General features: G+C 55.8%; 2 protein-coding genes across 8 annotated transcripts in view; both read left to right on the forward strand.

Moving 5' to 3' along the window:
* BRD4 (bromodomain containing 4) overlaps positions 1-12,984 on the forward strand; it is an 87,622-nt gene extending 74,638 nt beyond the window's left edge. The window contains exons 12-20 of the mRNA XM_055542338.1: positions 5,725-5,777; positions 5,913-6,291; positions 6,894-7,487; positions 9,725-9,837; positions 9,936-10,098; positions 10,235-10,365; positions 10,522-10,727; positions 10,817-11,051; positions 11,360-12,984. Coding sequence (XP_055398313.1) covers positions 5,725-5,777; positions 5,913-6,291; positions 6,894-7,487; positions 9,725-9,837; positions 9,936-10,098; positions 10,235-10,365; positions 10,522-10,727; positions 10,817-11,051; positions 11,360-11,428 — 1,943 coding nt within the window. The 3' untranslated portion in view covers positions 11,429-12,984. The remainder of the gene's footprint in view (positions 1-5,724; positions 5,778-5,912; positions 6,292-6,893; positions 7,488-9,724; positions 9,838-9,935; positions 10,099-10,234; positions 10,366-10,521; positions 10,728-10,816; positions 11,052-11,359) is intronic.
* A 157-nt stretch (positions 12,985-13,141) lies between these two features.
* EPHX3 (epoxide hydrolase 3) lies at positions 13,142-27,300 on the forward strand. 7 transcript variants are annotated; one of them, XM_055542361.1, is made up of 9 exons: positions 16,177-16,253; positions 17,051-17,427; positions 17,631-17,716; positions 18,132-18,289; positions 18,388-18,516; positions 19,761-19,864; positions 19,944-20,080; positions 25,195-25,262; positions 26,751-27,244. In XM_055542361.1, exons 2-9 carry the CDS (start codon positions 17,185-17,187, stop codon positions 27,227-27,229), a joined length of 1,404 nt encoding a protein of 467 aa, XP_055398336.1. In that variant the 5' UTR covers positions 16,177-16,253; positions 17,051-17,184; the 3' UTR covers positions 27,230-27,244. The 7 variants fall into 7 exon arrangements, with proteins under 7 accessions (XP_055398327.1, XP_055398376.1, XP_055398366.1 ...); XM_055542352.1 differs by lacking the exons at positions 17,631-17,716; positions 18,132-18,289 and having other exon boundaries at positions 13,142-16,249; positions 26,751-27,300; XM_055542370.1 differs by lacking the exon at positions 18,388-18,516 and having other exon boundaries at positions 16,112-17,427.
* Positions 27,301-27,665: the final 365 nt, after the last annotated feature.

Genomic DNA, 27,665 nt, shown 5'->3' on the forward strand with positions numbered 1-27,665 from the left:
GACTTGGTTCCTGTCCCATCCTGAGGCCTGCTGCTGCCCACTCCAAGGGTGTGATGCTTGCTCTTGGGAAAGGGCTGAGTCCCTGGTGGGGGTGGGGGTAGGAAGAGATCTGGAGGATGGGGCTACAGCCAATCTGCCTGCAGTGCCAGGCGACCCCTCACACCCACACACATGCAGGGAGGGATGCAAGGGCTTCCCGGGCGAGGGCGCGCCTTGTGGAATGTGCCTTGAATGAGAGAGCAGCCGGTGGGCGGGTTTTTCCCACACACACACACTTGGGGACCATGGGAGTGCAGTGTTGGTTGCATCCGTGATTCTAACAGAAGCATCTGCTCTGCTCTGTGGGTGGGAAAGAGCCCCAGCCCCTCTCCCCAAAGGAAGCTGCATTCGATGCCTGGGAAAAAAGAAAGGACAACTTTCTTCCTCTTGTTTTTATTTTTAATTTGTTCTCTTCCTTAACAGTGTATGTCACTGGCTCCTCTTTTTTATAATTTTGCTTGTTTCTTGGAGTTCAGAGGAATGCAGAGGCTGTTAGCTAGAGGTCCTGCACTCCAGAGCTCCTTTCTTAGAGGCATTCCCTCCTTCCAGCTGAGCCCCAAGGCAGGGTCAGCATTACCTTGCTGAGATAGGGTGCAGAAAAGTGGACCCTGGAGGGTAAGGACAGAATCTGTGGGTGCCCAGTGGGTGTGGCATACCATGCGGGACTTCAGAAGTGAGGCAAGGAGAGGACAGGCGGGGTAATCTCTCAGCCGCAGAGCCCAGCAAAAGAGACCCCAGCACGCAGTGCGCACACATGGAGCTCGTTACTGGAAGCCATTCTGTCTAGAGGCATGAGCAGTCTCAGGCGGTTCTGGAGACATCTGTGCGCGCCTGATCCGAGGCCCTTCTCGGGAAGGTGGGCCTGTCCCCACACGCAGCTGGTCAGGCAGGGGTGGAACTCCCAGTTGCGGCGCTGTCTTCTCGTGCCCTGACAGCAGGAGGGGCACCGGAGGCTGGCTTGGTCTGCAGTTCTTCTGTTCTTTATGACTTGAACGGTACATTCCACACCATTTCTCTCACACTGGTTTCTCTCTCCCTCTACGTAGGTCCTGCCTAATCATTGGACACGGACTCTTAATAAAACGGTCTTCAGTTCCAGATTCCTTCCCAGCAAGCTATAGCTTAAGTCCATTTTCTTCCGTGAAAGGGACAGGACTCCATCAAGTTATGGAATTCCTCAGAGCCCTGGGCCTGTCCCCCGGGGTGGATTAGTCATGTCCAGCAGCTCACACCTAGTCCCGCCTCCGGGAAGGCTGCCTGCCTGGCCGCCCGCCCGCCCGGGCCTCCTGTGTAAAGACTGCCTGGCTGTTCTGCCCAGCCTCCCTGGTCGTCTGGGGTCCTCTGAGTGGGTGGCATCTCCCAGAGGGTGATGACAATCCCCCTGCACACACATTCATGCGGTGCTGCTCCGTGTGCAAGGCCCCGTCACAGACGTGTTTTCTGTCTCCACCCCTCCCTCTTTTGGGGGGACTCTGGATCCTAACTGCTTCCCTCCTGGACCTTCTGATGATGTTAGCCCAGGGAAGATCTCACTCAACTCAGCCTCAGGAAGAACATTGTGACATCTAGAGTTTGCCCAAGTGAGGAGCGAGGCTTTAGAGGCGAGGCCAGCTGGGCCCACGGCTCCCTGGGGCTGTCCCTCAGCCTGCCTTCTCTGGTGGCCCACCCGGCTCTGTTGGCCAGAGGCGCACACCAGCCACAGCTGACCCACAGCCCCCTGGAGTCCTCTCTCTGTTTTCATCGTTCCCACTGTTGTCTGTTGGGCATCTTCCCAACTTCTTTGGCCTCTTCTCCTAAAGTTGCACAGGGAAAGTACCTCCTAGGTGGCCTCCTTGCCCCTCTCTTCCCAGGTACATAGACGCAGCCTGCAGGAGCTGCCAGGCAGGCCGGGAGTGAGGGACATCTGGGGAGACGTGGCCGTGCCGCCGGCTGACCTGATTCCTCCAGCCCACAGTCCTCGCCCCCGCTGGGGGTCGGGATCTGGGCTAGTAGCACGAGAGGGCTGGACCAGTCAGTGGTGAGGGCATTGGAGCCTTTGAGTCCTCTTCGTGCCCATGCAGGTACTCCCCTCTGTTCAGCCCCCAAGAGTGATGGGAGCTGCCGGGTGGGCCACATCATCCAAGCCCTCTGAGAGGCACTGGATAGGCTTTTTTTTTTGGCTCTAAAAATAAACATCAGCCCTTTTTTGGTCATGAATCCAGCATCTCAGCAGAAAACTGCCTGGCGTGAAAAGTCCCCTAAGGAATAGCGTTTGTTTTAAATGTAGTTGGTGTGTACTTCGAGGCCTGACCGTCTCCTGGCATTTTGGGATCAGCCTCCCCCTGCACCTGGGAGCAGGCTTGAGGAGGTGCAGTTGGCCAGCGCCTGCGTGGAAGCCCTGGCCCCCTCCCCACCTCCTTGGGACCTTGAGCCCAAGCAGTTGTAACAGCCCCAGACTGGTCTTGGCCTTGGGTTCTGCGCTCAGCCTCCCCGGAGCCCCTCGGGCCCTGCAGTGATACTTGGGAGTTCCTCAGCTGCTCCCGGATCCTCCAGCCGGTCAGCTTCCAGTTGAGCTCGTTTGCCAAACAGACTATTTTGAGCTGCCCTTTGGCCTGTTCCTGATGTGTTTCCAGTACTGCTTGGCCTGGCTTGGGTCCGGGGGCTTCATGCCCAGAGATTCCCACAGGACAGTTGGGAAGCTGCTGGCATTGTCTTTCTGGGAAGATTCTGCCGTCTTGGAGCAAATGGCAGGCTAGATTCCCATGGCGTCAGCCTGTGTGCCACCCCACCCCTTCCCGCTCGTGGGCACAGAGGCTGTAGCCCCAGGCCAGCTCTTCCTATGTGATCCTTGCATCTTCTCTGTTCAGGGGTCCTGTCCTTGCCCATGGTGCTTCCGTCTGACAGAGAACTTGATCGTTCGATTCGGGCTGGCACCGGTGCCCCAGGAAGAGCAGAGCGAGCAGAAGCCCGCCCACCCTTTCGGCAGCCTCCAGTGTGCGGGCGCTGGCCGGTGCCAGCCGGGCCTGAGAAGTTGCTCTAGGGAAGGGTGGGAGGCCGGGTGTCTGCTGGTGCGGAGGCTTCCAGTCTGTTCAGTTGAGGGGCTCTGCACCTCTGCCCTTGCCTTCCGTCCTGTCTCCTTCCCTTGAGTTGTGGGGGAGTGGGGAGGAATCAGTGTTTTAATCAGATTTTACAAAAACGTTTTAATTCTTTGTACAATTACCATCCTATGTAAAGCTGAAATTTGTGTTGAGTTCAAGATGTTCATGGAATAAAGATCACACAGTACTTGAGGCCATCTTCATGTAACCCTTTCTAGAGAGTTTTGTGTGGGGGGTGTCTTGGGGCTGGTGTGTGGTGAAGTTGTACACTTGCTGTCTTGTCTTCCTACCACGAGGCGAGTGGTGCCTGTGAGCCAGCTGTGACAGCCCCAAATAGGCTCCAGCACCCCTTGGTCCCTGCCGCCAGCCCCTTGAGTCCTCTGGTCCTGGTGGTCTGCTGGGTGCCTCCCACTTCTCTCCCGCTCTAGGCCAGCCCTACCCCACACTTCTGTGCAGCTTGGGGGTGATACTCCTGGTGACCTTTCTAAGGCAGCTTATACCCGCTCCCTGGATCCTTAAGGGCCCCATTGCACTTTGTCCCCGCTAGTTCCCCCAGTGGGCCTCTCTTGCTCATGGCTGCAGGGAGGTGGTGAGGGCTCAAAGCCACTTGTCCCTCTTCTGTGTTGGAAAAAAGTGTTTTCCCCACCAAGGCCATGAGATGACAGGCCACCTCAACCCCATCCAACCTTCTCCCTGCGACACAGTGTCCTATCCAGGTCATACTTAATGCACTGACCGCCTTCCTGCCCCCAGCCTCCCTTGAGCTGCAGTTTCTGTTGGTGGCATCCACCCTGGGAGGGGAGCCCGGGCTGGGGGAACGCCCCGTCCTCTTCCTCCTGTGTGCCATGCTCCAGCCTTGTGCGTGTAGGGTCCCCTCGGCCCTAGGCTTCCAGCCTCTGTATGGTCCAGCGTTCCTTCACCCCGAGGCTCCTGGACACCCGGCTTGTGGCCCAATCCTGCAAATTACCCAAACTGCTCCCTTTTCATACCTTGTGACTCAAGAGTGTCCTTTCTACCAGGTCTCATATGTGACCCATAGAGTCCTGAGCCCTGTATCCTGGCATCTCTAGTATCTGGGTTTGGGGCTGGGCCTGCAGTTCCCGCACCCCAGGTGTCCCTAGTCACTGCCACTCAGGTAAAAACGTGTCTGTAGCCGCAGAGTTCTGTGTCACTGTCTTACCTCTTGCATGGAATGGTGAGTTCTGGCAGGGCACGAGGTCTCCCTCACCCCTTTAAGTGGCCCACTACACCAAGGCCGTACGCCTCTCCAAAGCTTCCTTAGCACTGCCCTCCGTGAAGCAGCTACCAGTGGAGCTAGCCCCACTTTGGGCAAAAAGCATGTGTCCTCCAGCACCAGCGGCAAGAGCCGGCACCCTGGTGAGGAGCGCAAGGGAGGCCAGGCAAAGCGATGAGGTGCCTCTCAGTGACAGGAACCCCAAAGGCACCACGGGCGGGGTCCCATCTCCCACCTGGTGGTCGGTGGCTTCACTTCCCAGCCCTCGAGCCCTGGCCAGGCTTCCCCTCCCTGTCTCCCGCTCCAGGATGTGCACCCAGTGGTGTTTGGTGAGGGGAATCCCATGGGCCGAAGTTCCTTAGCATGAAGCTCTATAGAGGCGGGGCAGAGGGGCTCAGGGTGGCTCTTGCACACTCCTCACAGAGACGGGCACACCCCAGATGTGCCCACACAGTGGCAGCAACAAGCCGTGGGCTCCTGAGAAGCCAGGACACGTACTTTGTCTCCCTGCATCACATGAACTGTGTCCCGACACAGGGACTTCTCTGAGGCTGGTCTCCTGAGAGGAAGAGGAGTCTGGCCAGTGGCCGCCGCCTCTGCTGGCCACAGCATCGAGTGCCTCCCTCATTGGTTCCTGGGTCGTCCAGAGAGGCTGGCTGGCTGGCTGGCTTGCTTCTCTCCCTCCACAAAATGCACAAGCTTGGCAGCACTTCCCACTTGTCAGCACTCTCCTCACCTGTCCCACGGCTCTGTGGCCAGGGCCTTGGCCCGTGCTGGCACCAGTGGTCCCTGTCACCACCTATACATTTCTGCTGCTCCTGGGACAATGGGAAGGCGCAAGTGTCAGAGGGCAGTGCAGCTGGAGGCCGCCGAGTTGTTACTTTTGGGCTGTGTGGCTGGGGCAAGTCCCTCAACTTCTCTGAGCCTTACTTTACTAGTTTCTTAAATGGATAAGATCATTTCAAGCACCGTGGTGGTCCCAGGGTGAAGCAGGTTGGAGTGCAGATGCTCAGATCCCTGTGGAGGCCTCTGACTAGCCAAGAAGGGGAGACGGTTGAGGCAGGAGGTCCCTCGTAGCTCAGTCCCCCACACGTTCGGGTGTGCTCTTGTCATGAAGCTGGTGGTCTGGAGTTTGGTGGGGAAGCTAGGCATGGTCCCCGCTAGGGAAAAGAAGCCGCAGGCAAATGGGTAGGTGACACCCACACATCTTTCCCTCCCCTGTAACCCCTCCCGGACGGAACCTGGCCACCCTCCCTCTCACTGTCACTTGGCCCTTCTCCTGAACTCACCCTCTGTTTTCTCCTCACTCCGCGAGGAAGGCCCGCTCCCAGTCTTCTCCCTTAGAGCCTCACCGCCTTCTCTTTACCTCCACAGAGATGGCTCCGAAGTCAAAAAAGAAGGGGCACCCTGGGAGGGAGCAGAAGAAGGTAGGTGGTTTCAGGGGTGTCTTTGAGCAGGTGTGCACTGGCCGCCTGCTTGTGTGGGCCCTGGCGGGGAGGGGTCCTGTGCTTGGCCCAGACACTGTGGCCTACCTCATGTCAGCCTGTCCTGTCTGTCTGCAGCACCACCACCACCACCATCAGCAGATGCAGCAGGCCCCGGCCCCCGTGCCCCAGCCCCCGCCGCCGCCGCCGCCCCAGCAGCCCCCGCCGCCGCCACCGCCCCAGCAGCAGCCTCCGCAGCAGCCCCCGGCCCCGCCCCCACCCCCCTCCATGCCCCAGCAGGCGGCCCCCGCGATGAAGTCCTCGCCTCCACCCTTCATCGCCGCCCAGGTGCCTGTGCTGGAGCCCCAGCTTCCAGGCAGTGTCTTCGACCCCATCGGCCACTTCACCCAGCCCATCCTGCACCTGCCACAGCCCGAGCTGCCCCCTCACCTGCCCCAGCCTCCTGAGCACAGCACTCCGCCTCATCTCAACCAGCACTCGGTGGTCTCTCCTCCAGGTGAGCGGCGACCGCGCCCACTCGGGTCTTAGTACAGTGACGGGCTTCTCTGAGCGGCGGGTAGAATCCCTCTTAGCCTCAGCTGTCTGGTTGCTCGGGGTAGATTAGCCGCTCCTTGGGCCCATTCTGAAAATGACGCCAGAAGTGTGGACAGGACAGGCCTTGCGAGGAGAGACAGTGCTTTGGTGCAGAAGATACTGATTCAGGTCTGGTGGGCCAGGCCTCGCAGTGTGAGGTGGGAAAGGATGGGACTCCTCTGTGGCTCCCAGTCAGGGGTGGGAGGGCACGAACTCTCATCCTGCAAGGGATGTGGGGATGAGGAAAGACCTGGAGGGTGAGTGGAACGGTTGGAGGGGAGGGAAGAAAGTTAGGGGCACGGAGCACAGGGCAGGATGATGCTGGGGGCGGGGGTTGGGGGGGGAAGCTTGTTCCTGTAGCCCTCCCTGGATGCCATTCTGACTCTCGAGTTCTGGGGAAGCCAAGGAGGGTGGGGAGAGGTTGCCAGTTGAAGGGAGACAAGTCAGAGGGCGGGATGGAGGAGAAAGGCTGGGCCGGGGGCCGCACAGTGTGTGAGCCTCACCACCCGGCTCCCGTCCTTGCAGCTTTGCACAACGCGCTGCCTCAGCAGCCATCACGGCCCAGTAACCGAGCTGCCGCCTTGCCCCCCAAGGCTTCCCGTCCCCCTGCTGTGTCACCCGCCCTGGCCCAGCCACCCCTCCTCCCGCAGCCCCCCATGGCTCAGCCCCCCCAAGTGCTGCTGCAGGAGGACGAAGAGCCGCCTGCCCCGCCCCTCACCTCCATGCAGATGCAGCTCTACCTGCAGCAGCTGCAGAAGGTGCAGCCCCCCACGCCACTACTCCCTTCCGTGAAGGTGCAGTCCCAGCCCCCGCCCCCCCTGCCGCCCCCTCCCCACCCCTCCGTGCAGCAGCAGCTGCAGCAGCAGCAGCCGCCACCCCCACCCCCACCCCAACCCCAGCCCCCACCCCAGCAGCAGCACCAGCCCCCCCCACGGCCTGTGCACATGCAGCCCATGCAGTTCCCCGCCCACATCCAGCAGCCCCCACCGCCCCCTGGCCAGCAGCCACCCCACCCACCCACAGGCCAGCAGCCACCCCCGCCGCAGCCTGCCAAGCCTCAACAAGTCATCCAGCACCACCCTTCACCCCGGCACCACAAGTCAGACCCCTACTCCACTGGTAAGTGTCCCCACCCTGCCCCCGGGCTTTGGGGAGGCTGGCTCCAGGCCCAGAATCTCATCCCCAAGGAGCCAGGTGGGTCAGTTGGGCGCGGCAGGCTGACGTGAGCTCAGAGCTGAGTCTCGGAGGCTCTGGGTTGGTTGGAGAGACGCAGCTGAAAAGGGGCAGTGATACAGTGTTTTAATCAGGTGTGCATCTTGCTTCCAAGCCAAGGTGACAGATTAAGGCCTCAGTTGGTCAGTTTTTTGGAACTCACAGTCAAGATAGCATTACAGTGCATGGTGATTCCTGTAGGAAGGGGAGCTGAGAGCCCAAGGAAGGCACCTCCTCTGCCTCTGGAGGTTGGGGCAGGCTTCCTGGAGGTGACCAGGATGAGCAGGAGCTGGTTTAACAAACAGTGGGGTATAAGGTCCAGCCTGAGCCAGGAGCAAATCTGGGCAGCAGGGGCTCTCTGGATACCTGCCTGAAAAGGTGCTCTGCTTTTGGTGTCAGGAGGCCCCCCTGGTGGAGCTGGAAACATGTCAGGGAGAATTGGGCTGAAGCTCAAAGGTAGCGCACAACTTCCTGGGAAACCGCTCGTGTCTTCTGCTCCCAGTCTGTAGCCTGACCTCAGCTGCCCATTTTCAGTCAGCAGCATCGGGCAGGCCAAGCCCTCCTGCCTTTCCTGAATACTTGTTTTCTAGGTGTCTCTGACCAAAACAGTCTGGCAGTATTCTTGTTGATGCCACATGGTGTGGTGACATGTGAGGGTCCTGGGCTTGGCACATAGACTGTGCAGCCTGACCTGAGGGGTGCTGTGGGTGCTGCCAACAAATTGAATAAAGCTGTTGGCTTTAGGCTGTGACTTTTCTTAAACCTGGTAAAAGCTGTAGGTGCCAAGTGGCTCGCTGTGCACCCTGAGCTGAGAGCAGCTGGCCATCGTTTCTCGGGAAGACCAGTAGTGGTCCCAGCAGCTTGCAGACGGCTGGGGGTTTCCTTGAGCCTGAGACCAGGGCTGGTCTGGTGATGAGATACCTTTGGAAGAGTCAGCATCTGGGGCAGGGCAGGTTCCCTCTGGCTGCCTGTGCTTACAGTCCCTGGGCCCATTTCCGCTTGAGTTCAGTGGCCTAGACTGGTTCACAGGGAGTCCCACACACATGGGGGCTCTGGGTCAAAGGCCAAGTTTTTGGAGGCCAAGGAGGCTTGGCAAGCGTCCCTGGGGAAGGCCAACTTGCAGGCATTGCCCCAGGCTGCTGGGCTCCCCTTTAGGTGCTGTTGAGTGAGCCAACAGGAGGCAGGAGATGCCTCCATGTCACAGGCCTGGGAGCCATCAGCTAGGTCCTCCTCAGAAGGGGCTCCCAAGGGAGCGACCCCCCCCCCCCCCGGGGGTGCTTGTTGTACTTGTGTGTTTGTGGATTTCTGGCAGGCCTGGGCCAAGGCTGCCTGGGTCCCCCCAGCATTGGCTTGGATGAAGGTGGGTGTGCCGGGCCACTTTCTGCAAGAACCACATGTCCATTGCCTGTTCTGCCGTTGTGCTGTGGTGGAGGCCAGTCCCAGGCTTCTCCCTACTCTGTGGGCCTTGCAGGTTGAGTTGTGCTGGGGAGGTTCCTGGGGGTCCGGCCTTAGACCCGAAGCAGATGTCCAGGCAGACTGGCCTAGTCACATGGGGACAGCTGGGCACCGAGGCTGCCTGCTCTGTGAGGTTACTGACATCCGTCGTGTTTGACCCAGATCGTACCATCGGACCACCTGAAGAACTTTTAAAAAGGACTTAAGTCCAGACCCCACGTAGGCCCAGATGTATCTGTACTTCTTAAAGTTTCTTAATGAAGGCTGTTTCTCCTGACACACAGTGCTATCAAACAACCAGAATTGAGTTCATGGCTCCATAGAGCCCTGTTTTACAGTGAGCGCAGTGAACATAATGAGCTCAGCTGGTGAGGAATCCGCCTGCAATGCAGGAGACCCTGGTTTGATTCCTGGGCTGGGAAGTTCCCCTGGAGAAGGAATTTACCCATTCCAGTATTCTTGCTTGGAGAATTCTTATGGACAGAGGAGCTTGGTGGGCTATAGTCCATGGGGTTGCAGAGTCAGACACAACTGAGCCACTAAGCACAGCACAGTGAGCGGAGGGCCCGAGGTGCCAGGGGCTGAGCTGTTGTGGGGCTTCCCTGGTTGGGCTCAGGGCCTGTGACCTCCTCAAAGTGGAGGTCACAATCAACCAGATTGGCTGATAAGCTCCTTGTTCCTTTTCTTAGGTCACCTCCGTGAAGCCCCCTCCCCGCTTATGATACATTCCCCCCAGATACCACAGTTCCAGAGCCTGACCCACCAGTCGCCACCCCAGCAAAATGTCCAGCCTAAGAAGCAGGTAAAGGACAGGGCTGGGCATCAGCCCCCAGGGGTGGGGGCGGGCAGGGCCAGAGGTGGCTGTCTGCCTCACCAACTGCCATGCCTGTGCTGTCCCAGGAGCTCCGAGCGGCCTCTGTGGTCCAGCCCCAGCCTCTGGTGGTGGTGAAGGAGGAGAAGATCCACTCACCCATCATCCGCAGTGAGCCTTTCAGCCCCTCACTGCGGCCGGAGCCCCCCAAGCACCCGGAGAGCATCAAGGCCCCTGTCCACTTGCCCCAGCGTGAGTGCCCTCTCCAACCCCCGCAGAGGTTGAGGGCCTCCAGGAGCCTGCACTGGGTGTGAGCTTTCTGTGGGCCAGTCAGCCGTGCCCTACTGAGGTGGGTAGGGCCCAGGCCCATAGGCTGTTTGTGTTCCAGGGCCTGAGATGAAGCCTGTGGATGTCGGGAGGCCTGTCATTCGGCCCCCTGAGCAGAATGCACCCCCAGCAGGGGCCCCAGACAAGGACAAACAGAAACAGGAGCCGAAGACGCCAGTTGCACCCAAAAAGGTAGGAGCAGTTGGAGCCATGAATGCCCTTCACTCCCATCCCTCCCAGGGCACCCAGGGAGCTGCCTGGGTGGGTGCATCCTCAGACTTCGGGCCTCTTGAGGAGTCCAGGCACAGCAGAGTGCCTCACCAGCCCCGTGGTCTATCTGTCTCACAGGACCTAAAAATCAAGAACATGGGCTCCTGGGCTAGCCTGGTGCAGAAGCATCCTACCACCCCATCCTCCACAGCAAAGTCCTCGAGCGACAGCTTCGAGCAGTTCCGCCGCGCAGCCCGAGAGAAGGAGGAGCGCGAGAAGGCCTTGAAGGCGCAGGCTGAGCACGCAGAGAAGGAGAAGGAGCGGCTGCGGCAGGAGCGCATGAGGTGGGCGTGGGATCTGGGTGGGGCGTGGGGCTCCCTGGGCTCAAACCCGTCCCCATGCGGATGCTGACACGGAGCTCTGCCCTGCTCAGGAGCCGGGAGGATGAGGATGCGCTGGAGCAGGCCCGGCGAGCCCATGAGGAGGCACGGCGGCGCCAGGAGCAGCAGCAGCAGCAGCGCCAGGAACAGCAGCAGCAGCAGCAACAGGCAGCTGCTGTAGCTGCTGCCGCCGCCCCCCAGGCCCGGAGCTCCCAGCCCCAGTCCATGCTGGACCAGCAGCGAGAGCTGGCCCGGAAGCAGGAGCAGGAGCGAAGGCGCCGGGAAGCGGTGAGCCGGGGGGCTTTGCTGGGCACTACTGGGAAGAGATCCACCCCTGGGGGAGTTGAGAAAGGGGACCCTGCGGTCCAGGAGGTGGCGGGGTGCAAGCAGAGAGCTGTTGGGCAGAAACTCGGGGCCAAGCTCTTCTTGTTTGTGCTGTGCTGGCCCTCTGGGCCTCCAGGGTGCTCAGGCCTGATTCAGGAAGTACTGCAGTGTGGGCTTGTGGGGAGATCCGTCGCTGGAGGGCAGGGCGGGGATTCTGGGAGCAAGGGCAGGGCACCGAATTTCACTTCCTCTTACCCTCCTCTCTCCTCCAGATGGCAGCTACCATTGACATGAATTTTCAGAGTGATCTGTTGTCAATATTTGAAGAAAATCTTTTCTGAGAGCACCTGGGTGACTTCTGACTTTGATTTCCTGGCAAAACGTTGACTCTCCATAGTGTTAGGGGCAGCAACGGAGGCAGTAGCAGCGGCGAGGGGGTGTCTCCAGGCCTGGCTCTCCTGCATGCTATGCCTGGGGCAGGCCTGGTGGGCAGCTGAGGATCGCAGAGCCTGTCTGCCTTACAGCCAGCCGCACGTCCTGCCACCCCCACAGGACATCGGCACAGGGCACGCCTCGCCATGAGCAAGTGCCGGCTAGACCCAAGCCCCGAGTCCCCGCGTGTGGGGCAGAGGCCCTTCTCTCTGCCAAATGTCTACACAGTATACACAGGACATCGTTGCTGCCGCCACCGTGACTGGTTTACTGTCCCCAAGAGCGTGACGTTCGTGACGTCCTGCCCGCCGGGAGTCCTTTCCCACACCCCAGCTGCCGCTGCCCACACCCAGGAGACCAGGGCAGGCTTGCAAGAGCTGGAGGTGGCAAGGGCGCTGGCCCACCCCCTTGCTGGCACTGACTTTGCCTTGAACAGACCCCACCCCTCCCTTCCCCTCCCCCCACAAGCCTTTAATTGAGAGCCGCTCTCTGTAAGTGTTCGCTTGTGCAAAAGGGAATAGTGCCGTGGAGGTGTGTGTGTGTCCATGGCAATCTGGAGCGAGGTGACTGTCACACGCGTGTGTGTGGGCCGGCCTCGCCTGGCGAGTGAGGCCACCAACCAAAGTCAGTTCCTTCCCACCTGTGTTTCTGGTTTTGTTTTGTTTTGTTTTTTTCTATATATATATTTTTTGTTGGATTCTATTTTATTTTTAATTCTCTCTTCTCCTCCAGACACAATGGCACTGCTTATCTCTGAAATGGTGTGATCGTCTCCTCATTGAGCGGCGGCTGCCACCGCGCTGTGGGTAGTGTGTGACCGTGGCTGTACTGTGTAGTGAAACATAGTTGGCATATCTTTGTTTGAAGTTTGTTGGTGACTCCACCAAACTGGTGTAAAAAAAAACTCAAAAAAAAGAAAAACCCACACACACAAAAAATACAAAACATACAAAACACACACAAAAAAACTGCCTATATTTTACTCAGTTTCAAACTTTTACTAGTCTATTTTTAATTATAAAACCAGAAAACTGCGTTTTCTTATCCTTTTTTCCTCTCCCCATTTGTTGGCTTCTTTTTATTTTTAATGTAAAATCTGTTGGGGTTTTTTTTTTTTTTTTTTTTTTTTTTTTGAGTTTTTTGAGTTTTTTTTTTTTTTTTTAACCAGGAGAGGAAAGGCCAGGGGGTGAGGCGGGCACAAGGGGCCATAAGCCACAGACTGAGGCAGAGACTCCCTGCCCGGCGCTTGGCCCTACCAACCGGCTACCCCTTCCCAACTTTTTTTTTAATTTTATAATTGGAGCCCTTGGTGAGGTTACGCGTGCCATGAGAACCCACTCTACACCATGACGCTGGCGCCTCAGTGTTGGCCAAACTCTGGAGTCATTGACTGGTTTGACTTTCATACGGTGAATATGCATTTGGTCTGTACTGATCATGGAATAAACACATCTCTCTTTTTTAATGCTGGCGTCTCCCTGATATTTCTTTGTGAACCACCTGTTGTTGCCTAGGCTAAGTCTGCCACCCACCCCCCCCCACCCCCCACCCCCGCCCCACACACGCAAACGCACCAACTTGGTACAAGAACTACCACCTGGGACCACCTGGCCTGTCCCTGGGCAGGAGCTGCCCCCTCTAGACTGAAGCTGTTAACTGGGAGCCCAGGTATCCCTTCTCCCTGTGGACTCGAAGTTGGTGACATGCTCCAGCAGAACCTGGCCAAAGTCCAGACAGTATTCTTTCCTTTTGCCTTTCCTCCATTCTGATCTCCCACTTGCCCAAAGGACTTGAGCCACGTCTCCCACCTTGCCTGCCTCTGCCGAACTCCTTTCATTTAAGCTCAGGGTTAACAAGATACTTAGATAATGTACATCTCCCCAGATAGGATCCTCACCCCACTCCACCCCCAAGCCTGCCAGGTGGACACCCTGCTGGGCCTGCCTGTGCACCCATTTGTACACACATGCCCCAGCCACAGGGCAAGGGCGTACTCAAGAGCAGCCCCCAGGATGTAAGATGAAAGTTTATCACTTACACGTATGCAAAGACACAGTGGTTGAAACATTTCCAGCACTGTTTATTAACCCACATTCTCCTTTTTTTCAAGCAGAAAGGCCCTGTATCTTGGGTCTGGGATCTGCCAAACATCCCAACTGATGGTATATGTAGTTCAGGCATTCAGCCAGAGACCTGCCCCACTCCTGCTCCACACTCCTCCCTACCCTCTTCCCCCTCCCACAGCACTTCCTTATAAACAAACCACTGTGCTGGTTCAAGTGGGACTTATATTTTGGTTCCATGGGGTTTCTTCCTTCTCATCCCACTCTCATTTTTTGTTCCGTGTTTTGTTCAGAAACTTCCCCAGGCCAAGTCTGTTTAGCTGGAGAAACGGTTTGTCTGCACCTTCCTTCTAAAGATTTAACTCTGCCATGGCCCTCTCCACACCTCCCTGAAGGGTGTTTCTCTAACTGGGTTGTAATTAGAACTTGGATCTACTATTTAATTTCTCTGGCCACTTCCCAACCTCTCCCACAGTACTAGAAATCTTAGTTCTATACAAGAGTAAGAGGTGTGTACGAGCCCATACTGTACTGTATGCACGGATCGCTTGGCCAATAACTATGTCAGTGAATCTGAGACTTGTATTAAACACTTTAGACATTTGTAGAAGGGAATTCGTAGACTTTTCACTTATATACTAAAAGTTTTTTTTTTTTTTTTTGTGCAGTTCTCATTGCAAAAATAAACATTTGTACTGAATATAAAATTACCATCCTGTGACTACTGCTGTCTTTTTGTCTAAGGGTAGAGCTTGGGGATGGGTGTGGGTAGGGGGAATGTAGGAGTCAGTGTTCTGCAGAAGGGAGATCCACAAACACCCCCCAGCCATGGCTGGTGTGTGCAGCAGCCAAGTTAGAGGCCTCAGGAGGAGGGATTCCTGGATCAAGTGGTTGGAAAATTGATTTGATGGGAAATGTAAGTGAAACCAAAGCCATGATACAGGCTAATTGTGCAAGATAAAGGTAGGTGATAAATGTGAGGTGAACAACTGTTTGTATAATATACGCAATGTAATCATAGATCTCTGTTGGGCCCTGAGATGAATTGTTTACTGAAGCTGCTGCTGCTGCTGCTGTCACTTCAGTCGTGTCCGACTGTGTGTGACCCCATAGACGGCAGCCCACCAGGCTCCCCCGTCCCTGGGATTCTCCAGGCAAGAACACTGGAGTGGGTTGCCATTTCCTTCTCCAATGCGTGAAAGTGAAGTCGCTCAGTTGAGTCTGACTCTTAGCGACCCCATGGACTGCAACCTACCAGGCTCCTCCGCAGAACCACATAAACCATGATTTCCCTTAAATAGGCACCTGTGTGGTAATATCACCAAGAAAAACAAGGAATGGACCTATCTGAACACTGATTGACCTTAAGTATAAAAGGAGAAAACCAGGTGTATAAAATGTTTTCCATGAGAAACCAGGAAACTAGTTTGACAGTGGTCGATACACGTCCCCACAGCTCCGACGTGCCTGTTCACTCGCCCACACCATCCCCAGCCCTTCTCGACTGGCTGCTGTTTTAAAGTTTGCCCTTCTTTCCCCAAATTTGGATTTTTTATTACAGATCTAAAGCTCTTTCAATTTTACACTGATTAAATCACTACTGCAGTATTTGATTAAAAAAATAAATCAGGACCTATGAACTTCATATGGTCCCAGGACAAATATAATGTTGAGCAGCTTTGACAATACAAAGGCAAGGTTAACTGGTAGATGTAAGGGGAGATTTGATGATGGTGTTCAGTAGCTAAGTTGTGTCTGACTCTTTTGTGACCCTGGGGACTGTAGCCCGCCAGGCTCCTCTGTCCATGGGATTTCCCAGGCAAGAACATTGGAGTGGGTTGCCATTTCCTTCTCCAGGGGATCTTCCCGACCCAGGGGTCAAACCTGCATCTCCTGCGTTGGCAGGCGGATTTTGCCACTAAGTCACCACGAAAGTCCTTGTGAGGAAAGATGAGAGGTGACAAAACGGGGTAAAGTTAGAGGAAACCAGTAGGAAAACTAAACATGGATACGGCTCCTGCAGTGGTGGTGACAATGATAGTCAATGCCCCAAACTGGTAATCAAAAGATAAAACCACATAAACTAAATATCGAAAATCATCCCAAAGGCTGCCTCTGGTTGGAGGAAGAGGTGGAGCCGAAGACTGCTGTTTTTCTCAAGTCCTTGATTGCTGTTGAGTCAGCTGTTAGGCTTCAGGCAAATGATTTAATACTCGAATTTCAGGCTCTTGGTTTATAATACGGGAAGGTGATAGTATCTACACTTAATAGGATTATTATCAGGGTTAAGTAATGAGTAACTTTGAAATGTTTAGGATCTTGGGAGGAAGATTGCAAAACTGGAGGAGGAAGAAGCTACCCTGCCGGGCTTCTCGTCCAACCCTGCTCTGTTTCCTCTTTTGACCCGAGTCTCAGTGATTCGACCAGTCCGGTTCTCCAGGGCCCGAGCCGGGCCTGCCCTCTAGGAGTTAAGCTCTGGTCTTCACTGGCCGAGTCCCGGTCTCAACAACTGCGGATTGGCTCAGGGGCTGGACCTGTAGTCTGCATGTCAATAACCGCCGCTATCCAATCACAGGCGTGCAGGGGCGGGCCAACGGAATCCGCTGGACCAACTGGAGCCGGCGCGGGATCTGGGCGGCTGGACCACCGTTGGAACCAGAGCTTAGTGTAGGTACTGCCAGGTCCCTCGGAGTCAGACTGAGGGGAGGGTCGCGCGCTCCAGGGAGGGAAGCTCCTGGGAGATGAGGGTAGCTGCAGGAGCTTCCGAGGCCTCCTTGGGCCGCGGCGACAGCCCGCGATTCCCTCCTAACCTTCGCCATGGCACTGCCTATCCCCCTTCTTCCGCTTCCGGGCCCGCCTGACCCGCCATATTAGGTTTCGATCCCGGCCCCCCCGCCTCATTGGCCCGTAACCAGGCCGACTCCCAGTTCATTGGTCCATCCCTCTCACCGAAACCATCCAGACCCTGCCTCGGGCCTTCTCTAGGCTCCATTCTTATTCCCGGCCTCCTAAGCCGCGCCCCTAGCCCATATAAGGTTCTTAGGCCTAGTTGGGGCCCACCTTTCCAGCAAGTAGGCTGCACTTACCCTGCATTGCCCCGCCCCTGTGCCCCAGACCCCGCTCATTTCACCCACAGCGCCTCCTGTCTTCTGTTCATGCCGGACCCCAGTCTCTCTCTAGACTTTAGACCCCGATCACCCAGCCAACTCCGTCGTCCTACTAGACCCCCGCCCCTTAAGACTCGCCTTAAGCCTTTCTAGATTCCTCCCACAGCCCGAGTCTTTAGCATCCCTTCTCCCCAAGGCTCCACCCCAACCACCTGAGTCTCGTCCTCGCAGCCTCCTCCCCCGCACCTCGAGCCTTGCTCCCTGCCACTGTCGCGCCCAGGTGTTTATCTAGCACTTGGTTGAGTTGTAAGCCATGGCAGTTTCGGTCTGACCCGCCCGCTTCTTCTCTCGGTGCGTTCAGCAAACCCCGACGACACGGAGGGGCTCCAAACCAAAGGCGGCGGGCTCGCCAGCCCAGATCCCGCCTCGCTGCTGCAGCCCGCACCCCTCGCCCATACCCCAGACGGCAACGCGGTAGTCCCGGGACGCGGAGACATGCCCGAGCTGGTGGTGACGGCGCTACTGGCGCCCTCGCGCCTCACTCTGAAGCTGCTTCGTGCCTTTATGTGGAGCCTCGTGTTCTCGGCGGCGCTGGTGGCTGCAGCTGTCTATGGCTGCATCGCGCTCACACACGTGATGTGCCAGCCGCGACGCGGCTTTTTGGGGCGCCCCCGGCACACCCCACCGGTCTGCTTGAGCGACCCCACGCTGGGAGAGCACTGCTTCCTTATTCTCAGGGTGAGCATGACGGGGGCGCGGAAGGGGGCGCCGTCACCGGGCTTTCGAGATTCAAGGATCCTGGAAGGCCGGCCCGTGTTGGATCGGTGCGGAGTGGCAAATGGTTGAATCCAAGTCTGAGTACGCATGTGACCTGGGAGAAGGGAGGTGTTCAGGCCCGGGGAAGAGGGGTTTCCCAGGTCTCAGACTGTGCCCTCCCCCAGAGCTCGGGCCTGCGCCTGCACTATGTCTCTGCTGGACGCGGCAAAGGGCCCCTCATGCTGTTTCTGCATGGCTTCCCTGAGAACTGGTATGTCGGGGGCCCAGGGTCCTGGGACGCACAGGACCGGATGCGGGAGGAAGGGGTGGGGTCCGGCGGGCGGGAGGGGTGGGGTGGGGCGGGAGGTGTGGAGCTTGGACCACTAGAGCACTGAGGAGGCGGAGACAAGGGCTGGGTAGACTGGGAGCCCCTGGCCTAGACTGGAGGACAGGAGTCCAAACGGAGATAAATGGAGACAGAAGGCCCTGAAGGGATGGGACGAAGAATTACCATGTTGAGGCTGCCCAGAATCCAGGGCGCAGCTGACCTGCTGTGGTTCCCCATCCTCCCTTCTGCGAATACCTGGGCAGGAAAGTGAGGGTCACCCCAGGGTCCCTACTGGGCATCATGCAGAGGTGCTGCCCTGGTACCCTGACTCAACCTCCCTCCCTGGCCCGCCTAACAGGTTCTCCTGGCGCTACCAGCTCCGGGAGTTTCAGAGCCGCTTCCACGTGGTGGCTGTGGACCTGCGGGGATACGGCCCCTCCGATGCGCCAAAGGATGTGGATTGTTACACCATAGACCTACTGATGGCAGATATCCAGGATGTCATTCTGGGCCTGGGTAGGGAGGTGCCCCGGTCCCAGCCCTGGCCCCCCTCACCCCTGCTTCACCTCTACCTGACATCTCACTTACACAGTTTCCTCTGACTTCCCTGCCAGGTTATTCCAAGTGTATCCTCGTGGCCCATGACTGGGGTGCACTCCTAGCCTGGAATTTCTCCATCTACTACCCATCCCTGGTGGACCGAATGGTAGTGGTCAGTGCTGCCCCCATGTCAGTGTACCAAGGTGTGTCGGGGAGTCCTGGATGCTGGAGTATGCTTGTGTGAAGGGGTGTATGTCTGTGTCAGCACTTCTATGTCCATCCGTCCTAGTCACCACTCCAGGGGCTGGGGGCACAGCGGTAAACCTGGCTTCCTTCCCCCATGGTGCTCTCAATCTATAATCCATGACAGTACACCTAGGAGTAATCCACATTTTTGTGAGCACTTACGGGTTACAATTGCTTTTTTTTCCCCCAAGATCTACTATTTATTTATTTTCTTTTTGGCTGTGATGGGTCGTCGTTTCTGCACGTGGGCTTTCTCTAGTTGCCATGAGCAAGGACTGCTCTTTGTTGTGGTGCACAGGCTCCCCATTGTGGTGGCTTTTCTTGTTGCAGAGCATGGGTTCTAGGTGTGTGGGCTTCAGTAGTTGTCACATGTGGGCGTCATGCAGAGGTGCTGCCCTGGTAGCACCTGGGAGTTGTGACTCCCAGGCTCTGGAGCACAGGCTCGATAGCTGTGGTACACGGGCTTTGTTATTCCACAGCATGTGAGATCTTCCCAGACCAGGAATTGAACCCATGTCCCCCTGCATTGCAGGGTGCATTCTTAACCACTGGACCACCAGGAAAGGCCCTACAATTGCTTTGACAAGGAGCCTGCATAGAGTAACCTACACAAGCCTCCTGGGCTTATGAAAATGTTATTATCCCATGGTCCAGTTGGGGAAACAGAAGCAACTACAGTAACATTTGAGATGTCATTTCTCTGGCCACCCAGTGTCCATCACGTCACCTAATTTTAAATCCCAGAATTGTAGTCAGAGCTGTATTATCTCTCTTTTTTTGTTGTTTCTTATCTGTCTCCATCTCCAGCTTCCTGAGGGCAAGAGAGTTTTGTCTGTTCCATTCACTGCTATATCTCCAGAGTCTAGAACAGGGCCAGTAGGTGGTCAATAAATGTTAGCTGAATGAGGCAGGAGAAACGCATTCAGACATGGCAGGGGGAGCATGCCAGTGGCTCAGGGAGCTCCTGGGCACTGTGGAGGAAAGTGCCCCCATTCTGTGGGTACAGTGGCCACTTAGGAGAGACACAAGCTTATTCCCTGGCCGAGAGAACCATTGCGTGTCCCCACGGGCTCAGGCAGGCAGCCATGGTATTCCTGAGTCTTGGCATATCTGTGTGCACGATCTGGGTGTGTGTCAAGTGCAGAGGTGTGGGGCCCGCAGAAACCCAGGCCTCACACCTGCCTCCCTCTCCCTACCCTAGACTACTCTTTGCACCACATCGGCCAGTTCTTCCGTTCCAACTACATGTTCCTATTCCAGCTTCCCTGGCTGCCCGAGAAGCTGCTATCCATGTCTGACTTCCAGGTGCAGTAGGGTGAAGGCCCAGGGTTGGGTGGAGGGTCGTGGGCTGGGACTGAAGCCGGCGTCCTGTTGTTATGCCCAGATCCTGAAGACCACCCTCACCCACCGCAAGAGGGGCATTCCACAGTTGACTCCCAGTGAACTTGAAGCCTTCCTTTATGACTTCTCACAGCCTGGTGGCCTCATCGGGCCCCTCAACTACTATCGAAACATCTTCAGGTGAGGACCCAGGGCCTGACAGGCTCAGGAGAGTTGTGGGCATGGGGGTGGGGGTGGGGCAGCCATCCTTCTGCCTGTCTGTCTGTCTTGATCATAGGACCTTCCCCCTGGAGCCCCAGGAGCTGGCCACACCCACACTGCTGCTATGGGGGGAGAAGGACCCCTATTTTGAGCAAGGGCTGGTAGAGGCCATCAGCAGCCGTTTTGTGCCAGGCCGGCTCGAAGCCCACATCCTGCCAGGCATGGGGCACTGGATCCCCCAGACCAACCCTGTGGAAATGCACCAGTATATGTGGGCCTTCTTGCAAGACCTGCTGGACTGATGGCCCTAGCTCACTGGCTTGCATGCACCCAGGAGTTCTCACACTGGCTTGCATGGTCCCAGGTTGTGTATATACGGATGGACTCTTGATGCACATGGATGGAACTCCTAGACTGCACACAAGTGCTTCTGTGGATACCCTCAGGCACACCACCCTCATATGCTCACATACAGGCAGGCATGTATGCATGTGTGAGCAAGCACTTTGACCCCTGGGAACCAGGTATGCCTCTCTGTGGAGCTAGATACTGAGTGTCCTACTTCTCCTCTCCATGAGGCCCCACCCATCTTGCCAAAGTCAAAGCCCAGAGCTGCGTTGACCATGAACTATGACCTTTCTGTCCCTGGCTTCCACCGCCAGTCTGGAGTCCTCAGCTAAATGCTGCTCTGTCCAATACAGTATTTGTAGCCACGTCTGGCTACTTCCATTTAAATGCAAGTTAATTAAAATTAAATACGATGAAAAATTCAGTTCCTCACTCACACAGGCAGGTGGAGGTCCTCCTCTCCATCCAGGCCCTGGGTAAACTCCCATGATCTCCCTTCCGGTCATGACTCCTGGCCTTGTGAGGTCAAATTCTCCCGCCCCAGCCTGGGAAAGATCCCTGGGATCTCTGTCTCAGATCTATGGGAAAACAGCTCTTGGCTCTGTTAGGATAAGTAAGATTGTGGACTCAGCACAGGAAGGGACCAGCTCCCTAAATAGCCATCTGGGGTGTCTGGCCTGCCTCCCCAGTTCCTGGACTCTTCTGCTCCAAATTAACCAGAGTTTCAGCTGATTCTTCCTGGGGACTCCTGGCTCCAGCCTCCAAGTGAAGATCATACACGTCGAAGGTGAACCATCCAGCCCCAGGCCGGTCACAGCATTAACTTTTATCTCCCTAGGCCTTGTCCTGGCCTCTGGGAACACTGTCAGGACTTGCAGCAGTGTGATGAATCAGTCTGAGGGTCTCAGAAATATTAATACCTTTCTCTTATCTCCGGGGGTTTCTCTGGTGGCTCAGATGGTAAAGAATCTGCCTGCAATGCAGGAGACCTGGATTTGATCCCTGGTTGGGGATGATCCCCTGGAGAAGGGCATGGCAACCCACTCCAGTGTTTTTACCTGGAGAATCCCCTGGACAGAGAGCCTAGTGGGTTACAGTCTATGGGGTCTCAAAGACTTGGACATGACTGAGTGACTAACACTTTTTACTTTTTCACTTTTATCTCCGGGATGGGCCTGCCTAGCCAAAGCCTGCCCGCTGGTTACCCCGCTCTGTCCTCCTTTGTCCCCTGCATAAAAATCCTTTCACTCATCATATGTATCAGGAACTGTTCTAGGCCCTGAGGATAGAGTGTATTCAAGGACACAGGCCCCCTTCTGGAGTTAACAGAGAAGAGGCAGAAAGAGCAACGTGGGTGTGTGACCGGTCCCAGGAAAGGTTTTCGTTTCAGGGAGTGGGAAGCAGTAACAGGAAGGTCAGAGGCTGGGATATGCTTGGGCTACTGGAGTAGCAAACAGTGTGGAGATTAGTGCCTGCTAGGGTAGAGCGAGGGGTTAGGCTCGAGGAAGAGGCCACAGCCGGACCGCCAGGGGCTTCAAAGAGTTCGGATCTGATTCTCAAGGGGAGCCAGGGAGGGTTTTCAGCAGGGGAGGGACATGGTTTGCATTTTGAGAAGCTCCCTGTGGCGGCTGAACTTCTCACGCAAGAGTGAGAGCGAGGAGATAGGCCCAGAGCTGCGCACAGCCTCAGAACCAGATGGTCTGTTAGCCCCGATCTGAGCCGGGACCCCCAGACCCCACCCATTCCACCTCCCCCCCTACTCTTCCTCGCCGCAGTCGAAGGGCCAGGAAGATGAACGAGAGGAAGAGGGAGCCCGGGACCTTAGCTAAGGTTTAGGTCGAGGAAGCCTGTGTGCAGGATGAAGACGGTGTGTCGCGGGGGCGGGGGGCGGGCAGGGTTGGCGGTGGGTCTGGTGACCGTTGCTAGGGTGACGGGGAAAGGGCTGATGGTTAACCGGAACGGGTAGAGGTTGTCTGGGTGACCAGAGGGGCCCAGGAGAAGGCTGACGGGAGGCCTGGAACAGTTGCCAGGGCGACGGGGGAGGGGGTCCGCTGACGGTTGTCAGGGTAACGAGAAGGCGCCGTCTTACGCCTCCGCGGCTGCTGGCGGGCGAAAGGCGGTGTGGTGGGGAGAGGGGAGAGGCGATCGGGTTGATTGGGCAGAGTCCTGGCAAGTGAGCCAATAGCAACTAGAGGCCGGCCAAAACCCACCTCTCTCAGCCTGAGCCAATCCGGGAGCGTCTTTCTTAGAGCTGAGGAGGAGCCGACACGCGGAGGTTTTGGACTCTGACTGAGGCCCCTCCCAGACACCGAGTCACCCTCTTCCTGCTCCGGGCTCCCGTCTCCAGATCATCTTCCATCGTTTACTCACTTATCATTCACTCATTCATTCGCTCACCCACTCATGTACATGTCCTTGCTGCTGCTGCTGCTAAGTCGTGTCCGACTCTGTGTGACCCCATAGATGGCAGCCCACCAGGCTCCCCCATCCCTGGGATTCTCCAGGCAAGAACACTGGAGTGGGTTGCCATTTCCTTCTCCAATGCGTGAAAGTGAAGTCACTCAGTCGTGTCCGACTCTTCGCGACCCCATGGACTGCAGCCCACCAGACTCCTCCATCCATGGGATTTGCCAGGCAAGAGTACTGGAGTGGGGTGCCATTGCCTTCTCCAACATGTCCTTGCTACCAACTGTAATACATGGTTCTGCACCAGTGGACGGACAGGGGAGATACAGCCGGGCAGACTCTCCCAGCCCTATGTGGTCAGACCCCAGTGGAATGAGGGACTAGGGGCGAGGGGATGAGATGGGCACCTACCTGGAGGAGGTGGCCTGAGAGCTGAATCCTGCTGGAATGTGCTCCAGTCCACAGAAACCTCCCGTGCAAGGTCATTTAGCATTTCTGTGGGACTGGGAGGAAGGTTTGGAATGGGAAGACGTGGGAATGCAAAATGCTTCCAACACGAGGCCAGGAGCCACATCTCCAGTCCGACCAGGGCCACAGGGAAGGGTCCCAGACAGATCTGCATGTCTGGAATATTACTTGGGAGCTGGTAAGGGGGCAGGACCAGAGGGGGAAGACTGAAGGTGGGGAGGCCTGGAAGGAGAATGGGTGTGGTCCAGGCAATAGAGGATGAAATCCAGGCACTTGAAGGAGGAGTAGAATCCCAGGGAAGACCAGAAGCACGTTTGCGGCATATTCAACCTGAGGGAGCAGGACCCCTGAGGCAGGAACCTGGAAGCATCTAATAGGTTAAAGATAAAGATAATCCCTGGGCTTATCCTTAAAGATAATGGGCTTCCCTGGTGGCTCAGAAGTTAAAGCATCTGCCTGCAATGTGGGAGACCTGGGTTCGATCCCTGGGTCGGGAAGATCCCCTGGAGAAGGGAATGGCAACCCACTCCAGTATTCTTGCCTGGAGAATCCCATGGGCAGAGGAGCCTGGTGGGCTACAGTCCATGGGGTCGCAAAGAGTTGGACATGACTAAGCGACATAACTCCCTCAAAGATATACAGCAAGCATCCATGTTTGGTGAGGCAAAAGGGCACTGAAGCTGGGAGAGAGAATGAAGCCTCCCCAGAACAGAGTGGAGAACAAACAAGACTTGGGAGCCCCCAGCATCTAAGAGATAGGCAAAGAAGCAGGGGTTAGGGTTAGGCAGCAGAGGAAGTAGGCAAGGGTGATGCCCCAGAAATGGTGTGGGAGGAGGTCAAGGAAGAGCGGCATGCACAGCCCATGGTATCAAAAGCTACTGAGAGATTTGGAGGATTGAGCCATGCAGATTGTGAGGGAGGAAACCTGAGAATTCAGGCTGAGGACAGTAGACTTGGGTGCTCTGAATGCAGTTAAGTGGAGATGGGAGGGAAGCGTGGGGACCCCAGTCGGGAGCCTGGAGGGGAAAACTAACATTCAAATGGAGCAATTTGAGACAGGTTTGCTATAGAGACCATAAACAGTGGTCAGGGTTTGAGGAAACCAACAGGGGTTAGTGCAGCAAACCCCAGTGAGCACCCCTGAAGAGGCATGATCACTTCCGGATCCCCCTGCCTAGGAAGGGGGAAGGGAGGATGTTAGCAGAGCCCAGAGAGAGGTTTGTGTGTTGTTTGTTGTTCAGTCGCTGAGTCGTGTCTGACTATTTGCGACCCCATGGACTGCAGCACATCTGGCTCTCTGTTCTTCACTATCTCCTGGTGTTTGCTCAGATTCATGTCCATTGAGTTGGTGATGCTATCTAACCATCTCACCCTCTGTTGCCCCCTTGTTTCCCAGGAGACAGGGTCTTTCCCAGCATCAGGGTCTTTTCCAATGAGTCGGCTTTTCACATCAGGTGGCCAAAGTATTGGAGATTCAGCTTCAGCATCAGTCCTTCCAATGAATATTCAGGATTGATTTCCTTTAGGACTGACTGGTTTGATCTCCTTGCTGTCCAAGGGACTCTCAAGAGTCTTCTCCACACCACAGTTCAAAAGCATCAATTCTTCGGCACTTAGCCGTCCTTATGGACCAACTCTCACATCCATACATGACTACTGGAAAAACCATAGCTTTGACTATACAGACTTTTGTTGGCCAAATGATGTCTCTGCTCTTTAATACCCTGTGGATTGTATGGACAGGACCTTTGGTCAAGCGATACAGTCAGCTGAAGTGGTGACCCTACCAGGAAAGATACAAGTGAATTAATATCCTGTTTTCTCCTCCTCCCTCCCCCTATCCCCTGCCCCACCGCTTCATCCTCTGCCAGTGCCTCCTATTGGCCAAACCCACTTGGAAGCCAGAAGACAAGGATGTCCATTGATACAGTCTATAGAGGTCAGCCTCTTGGGGTGTAGAGCAGAATGGAGAAGGGGAAGAATGGAGCAAGCAGTGGGGAGAGATGCAGGGGAGAGAGACAAGAGCTCGGGGAAGGGGTGTGCGTGTGAAATGAGCGTTTGCTGCAGGTTTCACTTTATCATAGAATCCATGGTGGCTCAGATGGTATAGAATCCACCTTCAATGATGAGATTCGGGAGATGCGAGTTTGATCCCCTGGAGTAGGAAATGGCAACCCCCTCTAGCATCCTTGCCTGGAGAATCCCATGGACAAAAGAGCCTGGCAGGCTACAGTCCATAGGGTCTCAAGGATTCGCACTTCACTTTGTCACAGAAGAGACCTCAGCCTATGGCCAAGGAAAGAGGTAATGAAAAGCCAAGGTGTGGGGGAATGCTCCCGTTCTCTGAAGCAAGAGGAAAAGTGCATGGGTGGGGGACAAGTGCCACACCTGCAGGGGAGAAAGAAGACAAGTTTCAGGAGCTGGGGCGGCAAGGAAGTAATAAGAGTGTTTTGGTCTTCCCAGGTGATGCTAGTCGTAAAGAACCTGCTTGTCAATGTAGGAGACGTTAAGAGACATGGGTTTGATCCCTGGGTGGGGAAGATCCCCCGGAGGAGGGCATGGCAACCCACTCCAGTATTCTTTGCCTGGAGAATCCCATGGACAGAGGAGCCTGGTGGGCTACAATCCCTAGGGTCGCACAAAGTCTTACATGACTGAAGCAACTTAAAAAATGCACGCACGCACACACACAGAGTGTCTTAGTTCAGAGGTGAGCTGGAAGAGATGGGGTCCTGGGTGAGGCCCTGGGCAAGGAAGGTTGGAGTGGTCTGACCACACAGCCCGTGAGGCCAAGACATCCATTGGGTTGTCCTGCCCAGTGGAGGGTCTTAAGGCAGGGAAACCACTGCCTGCCCATCCCCCACCAAGGGTGGGAGTATGGCTTCCCTTCTTCCCCTGCCCAGAGCTGTTGAGCCAGTAGGTGCTTGATGGAAGTGAGTTCCTTTCTTTTCACTCCCCTTTCTTCCACTTTAAGCCTTCCCACCCACTCCTCCTTCAGGAGGTCCCATCAGCCCCCATCCCTCCTCCCTCTGACTGAGCCCTAGTCTAACTGAGGCCAGACATGTCCATGTCCAGATAGGGACTGGTTTCAAGCAGGTTCAAGTCCCAGCACCTGGGTCCTGCTGTTCCTCTTACACGTGCTGGGTATATTCATTCATTCAGCTGACTGTTATTTCACCTACTGTGTGTCAGGCTCTATACTAGACATCGGGGATTCAGCAGTGAGCAAGCCAGAGGCCCACAGAGCTCAGAATGCTGTGGGAGCCAGGTAGGATCACATGGAAGGGTCAGAGTGGAACTGAAGAGAGGCCATGGGAGCCAGCAGAGGCCATGGGAAACTGCAAGGAAGGATCCCTGGGAGAAGAAATAGCAGTGTTGGAACTTCCCTGGTGATCCAGTGCTTAAAGACTCCATGCTCCCAATGCAGGGGGCCCGGATTCAATCCCTGGTCAGGGAACTAGATCCATCATGACGCAACTGAAGATCCCACACGCAGAAATGAAGATGCCACCTGACGCAACCAAGACCCAGCACAGCCAAATAAAAAAATTAAAAAAAAAAAAAGAAAGAAATGGTGGTGCTATCATTTCCAACCTTTTTTTTTCTTCTTCTTTTATTTTTTTCGTTTCCAACCCTGATCAGGTCAGCTTCCCTTGGCCTAACCCCTCCAGTGGTGTCCACTGTGCTTTTCATTTAAACCCAGATCTTTGGCCCCTTGGAACTCGGCCCCCATCAGTTTCCCTGAGCGCCTACCCTTTGCTCACTTTGCACCCAGCACCCTGGCCTCCTTGCTGTTCCTCTTATCCACCCACCCCTCTCTCCTCTGGGCCTTTGCACTTTCTTTTCCTTCCACCTGGAACATGCTACCAGACGGTTTGCCTCTCTGGCTTACAGCTTACAGTTTGAAAATCTCCTCCTTTCAGATCACAGTTCTTTTAGCTCAAACTAGTCTATCCTAAAGGAAATCAACCCTGAATAGTCATTGGAAGGACTCATGCTGGAGCTGAAGCTCCAGTACTTAGGCCACGTGATGTGAAAAGCCGACTCATTGGAAAAGACCCTGATACTGGGAAAGATTGAGGGCAGGAGAAGCAGGTGACAGAGGATGAGATGGTTGAATGGAATCACCAACTCAAATGAGTTTGAACAAACTCCAGGAGATGGTGAAAGACAGGGAAGCCTGGCGTGCTGCAGTTCATGGGGCTGCAGAGTCAGACATGACTGAGCAACTGAACGTAACATAAATATTCATTTATTTTTTTGGCCTCACTGCAACACATGGGATCTTAGTTCCCTGACCAGGGATGGAATCCGCACCACCTGCAGTGGAAGCACAGTGTTT

Source organism: Bubalus kerabau, chromosome 1 (assembly GCF_029407905.1).
Source record: "Bubalus kerabau isolate K-KA32 ecotype Philippines breed swamp buffalo chromosome 1, PCC_UOA_SB_1v2, whole genome shotgun sequence".
Classification (NCBI taxonomy): Eukaryota; Metazoa; Chordata; class Mammalia; order Artiodactyla; family Bovidae; genus Bubalus; species Bubalus kerabau.